Source organism: Pristis pectinata, chromosome 10 (assembly GCF_009764475.1).
Source record: "Pristis pectinata isolate sPriPec2 chromosome 10, sPriPec2.1.pri, whole genome shotgun sequence".
Classification (NCBI taxonomy): domain Eukaryota; kingdom Metazoa; phylum Chordata; class Chondrichthyes; order Rhinopristiformes; family Pristidae; genus Pristis; species Pristis pectinata.
The window spans coordinates 47,814,950-47,826,608 of record NC_067414.1 but is presented as its reverse complement, the minus strand read 5'-3'; the positions used below and the strand labels follow the sequence as shown (position 1 = coordinate 47,826,608).

The window sequence follows — 11,659 nt, the reverse complement described above, 5'->3', positions numbered from 1 at the left end:
TTACACAGTTGTCCAGCAGAGGAAGAACATACAATGTGGTACCTGTATTGATGCATTTTTGAAACACTGCTGTACATGAGGAAGGATTACCATGTGAATGTAACCTGCCTGCGAGGGATTAAATGTGTGAATCAATGATAAGCAGTGAAAAGCAAGAACTAACAGTCAAGATATTGCTGAGGTCTCTGACCACCTTCCCACAATGCTTCCTCTATTATCTCCATATCAATAATTTTGAAGATCATTTCCTGACAAGGAGTCAGAGCTCACTGTTTCGGTCACTCTTCTTGTGCTAGATGCAGTTTTCTTCTGCAAATTGATATAAGAAGGAAATCTGTTGGAAAGGCAACATTGGATGACCTACACTGAAATGTCATGGACATCAGACTTTTTATTTGTCCGTGAGCATACAGAAGTCATTGAACTTTGTGCTGGCAGAGTGCTTGGTGTTCGATATTTAGTTGGTGACCAGGGAAACATACCATAGTAGGATAGACAGAAATAATCCTGTATGTGCATTTATAAATAGATCAGCAGTTGGTTTTGTTCTCTGTGTTCGTCTTCTGTGATGGTGGAACCTATTTAACAGAAGAAATATTGAAGGTGGCTATAAAAATGTCATTGTATACATCACTTGGCAACCTTACGTAAGTCAAAATACTTCTGCCTCAAGTGTATTTTGGGTTCAGAGGAAAACCTTAAAGAGCAGCCAGAGAAATGCAAGTCCTTTAGTCAAAAGGGAAATTGAAATGATTACAGTGCATTATGATAGATTAAGAGTCTGGGAGAGTATAGAGTCGGGGCATTGGATGCTAGATGAGGTGAATTTCTGTGGGTTTCCCTATGGAAAAGTAGAATACTTTTTATGTGGTAAGAGAATGTGTAATATTGATGTTCAAAGGGACCGAGGTGTCCTTGTACACAAGTAAGTGAAAGTCAATATTTTTAGGTGCAGCAAGCTATTAGGGTGGCCTTTATTTACAAGAGAATGGAATACAGGAGTGAAGATATTTTACTGCAACTGTTTAAGCCTTTGGTGAGACTGCTTTTGGAGTATTGTGTACATTTTGATCCCCTTACCGATAAAGGAGTGCAGCTAATATTCACTAGACTGATTCCAGGAATGGTGAGTTTGATTTATGAGAAGAGATTGAACAGACTAGGTCTATATTTTCTCGAATTTAGAGGAATGAAAGGAGATCTCATCAAAACTTATAAAAGTCTTACAGGACTTAACAGGCTGATTGCAAGGTGAATGTTTCCCCTGGCTGAGGAGTTTAGAAGCGCAGGGGTCACCGTCCCAGAATATGGAGGAGCCCATTTAGGACTGCAATGTGTAATGCATAGAGTAGCGAATCTTTGGAATTCTCAATCTACAGGACTGTGGAAGCTCAGCTATTGAGTTTATTCAAAACAGAGACAGATAGATTTCTGGTTATTAAAGGTATCAAGAGCTTTAAGGATAGTGCAGAAAAATGGCCTTGAGGTAGAAGTTCTTGATAAATAGTGGAGCAGGCTCGAAGGGACATATGGCCTGCTCCTGCTTCTATTTCTTATGTTTTATTCTTGTTCACAACCTGCTGCAGAAACACTGTGCAAATGCTGTTTGCACCTTAGCTGCATCTGTTATATCCCCCTTTCCCAAAAGCCATTCTTTTTTTGGCTTCTACAATTCTAGGCTAAGCTTCCTTCTCTCTGCTGAATGGAGCAAAGTATATAAATCAACCTTTGAAAAATAAGTTGTCTGGAAACAATTTCAACCTCCGCAGTGGCATTTGCAGGTAGTGGATGGTCAAAAAGTGACCAATATACATCTTGATGTGGTTGGAAGAGAAATTAAGGTCAGACTAAAGAAATAGCTTAACAGCTTAAGTAGTTATCCATTTATATCACTAATAATAGTTGCCAGTCAGATTTATTTTGCCAGTAATCACTGACATTATTGGAATATTACTATTGGCATTTCATTGATTTATGGCAGTAATAATTAGGAGTTTCCAGCTTCAATTCCATGTTCTAAAATCTTTCTAAAGTGATTGATCTCGTGCCACTGTCTTTTTAAGGGGTACACAATATCAGTTAGGTTGTAGTTACATGGTACTACTAATGCATTACAAATGACATGATTGTGGAGAAAATTCAGCAACACCATTTTCCAAGGGAATACCCAGAAAATGGTAATATAGTAAAAGGTATGTGAGTGAAAAAAGGATCTTGGAATACATATCCAGAAATCCTTGAAGCCTGCAGGACAGGCTTTGGATACAAGAGCAGAGAGGCCATGCTAGAACTGATTAAAAGGTCACAGCTGGAATTCTGAGTCAGTCTGGTTATTAAGTACAAGAAGGTTGTGACAGCATGAGGGAGGGTCCAGAGGAGCTCTTTTAGAATGTTGCCAAGGAGAAGCTAGCTGTGGTTGATTTCTTTGGAACAAAGGAAACTGAGGGAATATGTAATTGAGGGATATAGAATTATGAGAGAGAGACCTAAACATAGTGGACCATTTTCCCATAGCAGAGAGGAAAATAGCTAAGGGTCACAAGTTTGAGTTGTCAAATTATCAGAAGTGAGTTGAGCAATGAGACGTGGGGGTGGGGGGCGTTCAGGACAGATCTGGACTTCTCTGCCTGAAAGGATAGTGGAGGCAGAAGGTTTCACCACACTTAGGAAGTACTTCGAAGAGGACTAGACAAGTCGGAACCTATGAAGTTCTACATCTGAAGCTGGGAAATGGAAATAACCTGAGTAGTTCACTTTTGGCATGATGTCTTCTGTGCAATTAATTTTTATAACAACATAACTCACTTTTAAATGTTCTCCAACTGTTCCCATGTTCCTATGTGGAATGGATTAAAGTCATCACTTGTTTGGGGCATTTATAAATGATGTTAGATGATAATAGTAAGAATATATTCTGAAACACAATTAAAAGATTTTAGTCTAATTCATGTTATCTATACATTATCGATTACTTTTCAAAGATATTGAATTATAATCTTGATTATAACATTAATTATCCAGGTTACCCAGTGAACACCGCTGGCTTTGATGACAAAAATGGAGCTGTTTCAACACCTATGGCAAAGATGTCAAAAAAATCTGTGTCTGACGATCTGGCCACAACTTTCAGCTCTCCAGCAGCATGGTTCCTAGTCGTGGCTTTGATTGTAACTTGGTCAGCAGTGGCTATTGTGATGTTTGACTTGATGGACTACAAGAGCCTTGTTGGTATGTAAAACAATCCCTAAGAAATATTGCATCATATTTGCAGATAAAAATAGAAGAAATGTAAAAATCATAGGTTGATTGTTGTATATTATGATAAAAGTGGGTGAAAATGTCTTCAATGTCTTTAAACATTGTTCAAGATGGGGATTAACTATTTTCATTTAACTCTTGAAGGTAGCTTTGAATTGAGAACTTGTCTAGAACAGCATTATATTACCAGAGCTAGTCAAAACAGACAGACCAAGATTTACATTCTTGATATTGGACTGAATACTTTCAATGCTGGAGCTGATTATTTTCAGTACCTTGCAGGAGTTTACCAGATGCTCATTAAATAAGATAATTCTCCAATTCAGTATTACTGGTGATGAACTTCATTTGCCAACAGTGCATAATAGGAATTCAAATTAATAGTCTAAACTCAGGCCAATATTTATGATATGCACTCTTGTCTGGTGAGACATTCTATAGGAATAATAAATTGGAAATAAGCATTTTTCTCATTGAAAATACAAAGCACAAAAATGGGAATATCAAATATTATAACACTGGGTTGTGTTTCACTAGTTTGCTAATGCAATGGCGGAAATATCCCCTCCTCCAACCTATGAACAAAAAAAAGCATCAGGTGTGAATATTGTTCTTGTCATAATTAAGTTACCTTAGAGCCAACAGGTGCTTATTGTTTACCATTAATAGACTTGCAACTGAAGATTCCTGAAAAAATCTTCACTGTTTCAAAAAATCAGCAGAAAAAAAATTCAATTTGGTCATGCAAATTCATTTACTTTTTGTTTTATGAATATCATGATGTATAATTGAGAACCATTATCACTCCTGTTTATGGTTTTTCGTGAGGTATTTTGCCGAGACTTACATTTACTGCTTGAGGTGTAATGTAGTTTAGCAAGAATGTGTGACCTCTTAAACTCAATTGGTCTAGAACCTCAGTCTTATCCTCAGAAATGCACTGCCAGGCACTCTTACTCTCTAAACTTTGATGCCAGAAAATAGACTAGATGTGCTAGCAGCTCATTTCCAGATATCTTTATTTTCAGATGGTGACCATTGCTGTCATTGTAATACATTGATTTTAGGGAATGGATGCTCTTACATGACAATCTAAAAATAATTAGTTCTTTCCTGCTTTCCATGCATTGGAATCATTTTGCTCATTTGCTGGGTTCACAATGTGGGATTTTGCACTGCAGTCTCCTGTGGTTTTATGGCACCAGACAATATCATTAAGGTCCTGGTTATTAAGGACTGCTGGTGGCCACCTATATTAAAGGAGATATCATTAAAATACATTGAAAAGCATACTTTGTCTAAATCAGAAAATATTTTCTAAAATGGTGCTGACACTCCCTGAAGAGTCACTCCCTAAACCTAGCCTGACTGGTCACATAGCCTGCACAGATGATATGATATTCCAAACGTTTCTCATTTTAACATTCTAGGGTGACCTTGGGCCCATTTACTGGTAGCTTTGCTTGGCTCGGAAACTCTTCTAGAGAGAAAGTTTTCAGAGAATTTCCAGGACTTACTCCTTAAGAATTGGTGAACATGAGGATGATGTTGGTCTGATCCAAAAATCAACCAGATCAGGAGGAAGAACAGTAGCAGGATATGCAGCAAACACTTGCAGAAACTGCAAGAAGGCATTAGCTGGGAGGTCTTATTAAAATGAATGACAAAGCAAAATATTTCCAATAATAATTCATACTAGACAGCAAATAGGAATAATTTGGCTTCAAGGTATCTAGCTCCTTGAAAGTAAAAATTATTCACTTCTTTGTTCCAAATAAGGAGCTTGTTGCAGTGGAAATTTTGTTCTATTGGAATTGAAACTGCACTAAAATTGTATATTACAACAGCTGGAAACTTGTCTTTGGACAGATTGCATAATAATCAGAGTTAGTTTTTAAAAAAGTTAACTGTTGCAAAGACAGGATTGAAAATTGACCTATCATTCATGTTAAGTGTGTTATGTAGCACCAGCTACATATTGAAATGAATTTTGGAACAACATGCATCTGCTACTATATGTCAAAGACAATTTTTTCTTTCTCTCTTGCTTTGACGTGTATAACACTCACTATCTAAAATGGATGATGTCATAGCCATCATTCTGTACAGTAAAATTAATGTTTATTTAGTCTGATTTAATTCTAGTTTATCTTTGTGGTATGTCACCAGAAAATCAGTATCAGCAAATTAGATTTATAATTCAAAAAATATTATTTATTTTTATAAAAAAAATATTCTTCATGATTTTAAACAGCACACTAGGTAATTGCAGTCATAAATATTTATTAACAAATTGCATCTCCCTCTCTGTCATACAAAAACTATAATATACATCATAGAATGGCTCTTGCCCAAAAAAGGGTCTGCAGAAATGATTCCGTTGATAGTAAATATTCTGTCCCCCAGTCAGAAATGGTCCATTTTGAGCCCACAAGATACTGTGTTCAATGGATAAATTTAGAAAGTGAAAAATTCTAATAGAGTTCTCAAAAGGAAATCTGTGCTCTTATGACAGAGAGGTCAAAGTCAGGATCACATAATCGTAATTAAAAGGAATAGATCATCCCTGTGGGTGTTGATGAGGATAGAGATGGCAATTTGAAAGGCTTTTCTGTTAACATCATTCCATGGCACACTAATCTTCCCAGCAAATGATTTTTGAGCCAGTTTAAATGGAAGTGAGCCAAACTGGGAGTTGAAGGTATAATCAACAATTTATACAGCTATCAGGCAATGATGCTTTAAAGGGCATTGTTGCTAATTATAAGACTGTCTTTAATAGATTAGCACATTTCACTTAATAGGATAATTAAGTGTGAGGGAAGCTGTCTTACTAATTGACATGTTTCTATTTACGTATTAGCTGTGTAGTCAATTTATTTATAGAAAACATTGAGCTTAATTTCAACTTATTATGCTTGAGAGTTTTGAAGACATTCTAAATAACTAATAGCTAATTAGACCACACTCAGGTGATTTTAACTGCTTCTTTGAGACACTGCAGGAATGGAAATACGAGTGACTGATATAGTAACACATATTGAAGTCAACTTGTTTTCATTTATCTATAATACATGGAGATTTGTATCAACCCCATCTCATTACAGCAAATGCAGCTCTATTTCACTGGCCTATTTTGTCCTGTTTTGTGAAATACCAATTTTCTCTTTAATTTATAATTTTGCATTGTAAACCTCCATACAGATAAATTGTTACCATGACAACAACTTTTCAAACACATATGTGGATGCTCCCAGTGATAAACTATTGAATGAGAAAGCAGACTTTTCAGAAATATATTTTACCTCTTTTTGCTTTGAAACTTATCGCCAGTTAGACAGACTAAAGATGAAGTGTAGTCACATCAAGGAATTGTACACTGTTGCTAAAATTCATTCTAATTAAGTCAATGGAATGATAGGCAGATGCAACTTTATATTATGCTTAGCACTACCAGCCTTGGATGAATTACTAGGCACCATTGTTTTCAATGAGACGTGTATAGAATATGTAACCTCCCTCATAGTGTCAGAGAATTGTAAAGCATGAAAACAGGCCCTTCAGCCCACTATATCCATGCCACCTACTAACAATTCACTTTCACTAGTCCCACATTAATCCCAATTTACTTTCCTCACATTCCCATCCGGTCCCACAGATTCTACCATTCACCTGCACACTATGGACAATTTACAGTCCAACTAACCAGCATGTCTTTGGGATGTGGGAGGAAAATGGAGCATCTAAAGGAAATTCACGTGGTCACAGAATGCATATACTCTGCACTGACAGCAGCAGAGGTCAGGATTGAACCTGGATCACTGAGGTCATGAGTCAGAAACTCTGCTAGCTGCACTGCTGAGCTGTCCCTACCCTCTTCTGATACCATGATGGAACAACATCTCCCACCAGTCTAGTGATTAATGTGAGGAATAGGGGAAAAGTTGCACATGATAAGGGATCTTTACTGTTGATGAAGGTTCATTGGAAACAACGGTCATTAATGCCTGCACTTTTTCCATGTGCAGCTGTTCAAAAGACCTAACCTGTCACATCCAAGAGTTGCATGCAATGCCATGTGGCCTTCAAGCAGCTCAAGACACTCTCTAGTGATATTTGGTGCAGCCCACCTCCGCATTACCCTGATGCCCTTTGACAAGTCTTCACTGGCTAGACTCAAATAGATTTTAATAAAAAAAACAAAACCAAATTAATTAAAACCATGTAAAACAAAGTAAAATAATTCAAACTATACCAACATTTACCCTTTTCCACAGGTTTGTCAACTAATTCAAAGATTTTTACATTTCATTTGAGCAATCCATGTTCCACAATAGGATTTTGAAGTCAGAAAATTAAGCAACCTAATCAAAATTTTGGAATTGGTTCATTATTATTGTCACTTGTACCGAGGTACAGTGAAAAACTTGTCTTGCATACCCTTCATACAGATCAATTCACTACGCAGTGCATTGAGGTTGTATAAGGTAAAACAATACAGAATGCAGAGTAAAGCTGATTGGCTATCAAAAATAATTAAATCTAAATCTGTAGTGTATATTGAATATTTTCATTTTTGCTGCAGGTCTAAACAACAAAAATATAAATTGCTTATACTTTTAAAGTACTACTGCAGTAGGTAGTATTTTAAGACTTTCACATGTTAAAAATGACACTTGGTTCCAGTAGGCCATAGCCTACAATGTATACATTCCCAAACACATTGCAATGCAGTAATTTCCTAATGTTTTTACTGTCACCTTTTATTGAAGTGATGAATGTTTCTCTGAATTCCATTGGCATTTGAGTCATTCCTGGGTCCTCATTATTTTTAATGCTTTTCCTCCTCTCTCGATCGATCATGACACACTTCATCTCGTTGGCATCCTGGTTTCTAAAGCTGACATAGATCCTGCCTATTCTCTGTACTGTGATGAGCCCTGTTTGCCACCTGGTAAAGACATACTGCATGCAGTGGTGGTGTTGAAACTGCTTTGATTGCTTTAATTCTGGAGTGTTTGAAAATACATTTAGGTCCAGCTAGTGAATTGATCCTAATCCAACATAGCTGATTTATCCAAAAATAATCATACCTTTCTACCTCCCCAATTATGGAGATGATCTATAAATAATTAACGTATTATGCCAGCAATGTACTGAATGATTCTCAATATGTCTCCAGATGCCTGTAGCAGGATGGTTAACACATATGACTCAACACAGCCTTACTATGCTCATGAGAAAAATGAAAGCTTATTTAACTTTCTTGAGATTAGGGATCTAATTCCCTAGCCTTTATTTAAGAAAAATCATGGCATGAATTTGATTTTTTATTTATACATTGGATTTAACCAAGGTTTATTAGGAGGAAGGAGAGAAGAAGTCAAATTATGACTAACTCTTAAATTCATCTGTGTCACCCCAACTGCCATCTGTGTTATTATATATAATGCAACAAATTGCATTTCAAAATTTAAAAAGTTGTTGTCCATGTTATTGAAGGCAGTGGTGTTTTAAAGTTTAACACTGATCTCTTTATTGTATATATTTAAAATCACAGCTATCAGAAAGGCTTAATGCCTGATTTCTTTATTAAAAACTAACAATACCTAGTTCTAGATTGCTTGTTAAAGGTAGCCCAGAACAGATCTAAGGTAATGCACAACAGTGAATGAAATAACTGGATATTTAAAACAACAGACATTACTGGAGCCCTTTTTTTTTAGGATATCCACAATAGGTACAAATAAATAAGATATCTGAATATAGCTTCCATAAAATGGTATTTACTCACTCAGTAGAACTTCTAAAATCTAAGCTAAGATAGTTTTCAAAGTGCTATTGCCACATTTTTAAGTGTTTCAGGCTGTGGTTGTGCCAGCTTCATATTTTCTGATGGTCTTGTGGTACATAAAGTCAAAGGTGAACCCTCATCACAACAAACAAAAATAAAAAATATATTGACACTGGATATTCTAATAAAATTATTGCACTGTTAACCAATTCTATCATCTGTAGCATTGCAAAAGCAATGCACTCAGGGCAAAAAAGATTTGACAGCATTATTATTTCTTTGTTAAAGTATGAGTAATTGCTTTCTACAAGATTTCAGAATTATAGATTAATCCAACATAACTATGAATGTCCATGGTCGATAAAATATTTCTGTATGAATTCAGATTTGTGCATAGATACTTTCTCAAAGTGTCAGCTGTTGCTATTAACAAAGTCTCTTCTTTTTGTAGGAATTGATTAATAGAACCATAGAGCCATAGAGCAGCACTAGCAGAAATGCAGCCAGTTAAGCTTCTGCCTCACAGCTCCAGTGACCTAGATTCAATCCTGATCCCTGGTGCTGTCTGCGTGGAGTTCTCCATGTGGCTGTTCCAATTTCCTCTCATATCACAAAAGATGTACTGGTAGGTTAAATGACTTCTGTAAATTGTCCCTATGTAGGCAGTGGCAGGAAAATCAGGGGAGGAATTGATGGGCATGGAGAGAATGCAATGCTGGGAGAATATATAGGAGGATTGGGATTGATGGGATTTCTCTGAGAGCCAGCATAGACTTGAAGGGCCAAACAGCCTTCTTCCATGTCTTAAGGAAAATATGAAACAAACTATAGTATAAAAGAATTTGAAATGTAGCACAACCCACCATAATTATGCTGTCAGCACCCATCTACACTAATCCATCACTAATCCCAATATTCTCCATTTATGCTTTCCCCTATCTGCTTGAACAATCCACTGGCATCCACTTGTGACCTGAACCAAATATTGAAAGGACCAAGCAAACATTTGCTGATATGAAGGCAGTTATGAATCACACAGCTGCTTAAGGTGGCCACATAGGCAGACCTTCTGGCTAGATCGCTTTGTTCAATTTGCAGAAATTGAGCCCATCCATCTGAGTCATGTGAAATCAGATGGCTTGAGAGTTTTTTGCAACATTTCTAAACTATTCCTGTCTGTGAAAACACTCAAACATTTTCTTTTTAAAAGTATGCATAACTATTTCAACTAAAAATCGTCTGTCTTCTTATAATTTATCTTTTCATAGGTAAAGATCAAAGAACTTTTCAACTGTGGCAGTGAGGCTTTATTTTGGTGCAAAAAGCTAACAATGTATATGTTTAGACTCTGAGTAAACCTACTCCTATAACATATGAATTACCTCAGATGCCATAATTTTGTTCTTCGGTCAATGGCTTTTCATTCCCCCAAAACTTTGTCACCCATATTCCCATCTTATATGAATATAAGATGCATAGCACCAGCTGATTCCACACGAGGGATGGTGCAGACCTGCTCCCTAAACATCCAATATGACTAAGCAGGATATTGTGCATTTATAAATTTAGTTTATGTGGGGAATTAACATTTTTCCTCAGTGCTTTCCTGAGCACTGATGTGTGGTTATTTATTTCCATGTCCGCCATTATGCTCTTGCTTAGTACCAGCCATGAACTGTGAATCTTCTGTGATACATCCTTTGCTATGCCATGTATTGCAGACTCGCCTTCCTCCTTGATCCATGGGACTGATGAACAAACCTGAAAACACCTTATACTTCTGAGTTTCTTCAACTGTTTTCAGCCTTAGACTCATTTATTAATCAGCAAAATCTGCAAATGATTTCCCAGATCAATAAGTTGTCTCTTCTAAGTTGTTTCGTACTATCTCTGTATTATTGCAATTAACAAATTAAAACCCTGAACAGTGAAAGTTATAAATCCTATTTTCATAACGCAGTATAATCAAACTCTCCCAGCCAAACTCTAAGTCACTTATTATGGCTGCCAGCCAAACTCTAAGTCACTTATCATGGCTGCTTATAGGAAACTATAACCTTTATTTGATGGTGTTCCTTGTTCAGGCTACCAGAATTATGAAAGACCTCTAATGCTTTAATATCCCATCATATTCATCTCTGATGAATGGATGAAGGTATGACATTGATTAATCTATTTTGGCTGTCAATCCATACTAATTTAATCAATTAATTAATTGATTGATTGAATCATCACATTTATATGGTGGTTGTCATGAGCTCAGAACATCCAAAAGCACTTTACAGTCAACGAAATATAGTCACTGTTATAATGTCAGAAAGGTGACGGTGTATTCCCACTCAGAAAAGTCAATTGAAGTTGAAGTTTCATCTTTTTATGAAAAATATTGCTTCCAGTTCAACAAAGAGCTTAGAAGAAAGGGATTCTGTAAATTGCAGAGCAATCTGCTTTGTTACTTCAGTTGCTACTAATGCTTTCTGAAATCATACTTCAGTTATAAAAATAATCTCAAAGATGGGCCACAAAATTATGGCACATACATTTGAAATCTGCTACCTTTTTTGCCCTGAGGAGTGTCAACATGTTAAAGTATATAAAAAGCACAGA

At 36.3% G+C, this 11,659-nt stretch overlaps 1 protein-coding gene across 1 annotated transcript in view; it reads left to right on the top strand.

Moving 5' to 3' along the window:
* Positions 1–591: 591 nt before the first annotated feature.
* The window catches only part of trdn (triadin), a 106,074-nt gene continuing 95,006 nt past the window's right edge, over positions 592–11,659 (top strand). Inside the window, exons 1-2 of the mRNA XM_052024908.1 lie at positions 592–647; positions 3,022–3,228. Coding sequence (XP_051880868.1) covers positions 3,078–3,228 — 151 coding nt within the window. The 5' untranslated portion in view covers positions 592–647; positions 3,022–3,077. The remainder of the gene's footprint in view (positions 648–3,021; positions 3,229–11,659) is intronic.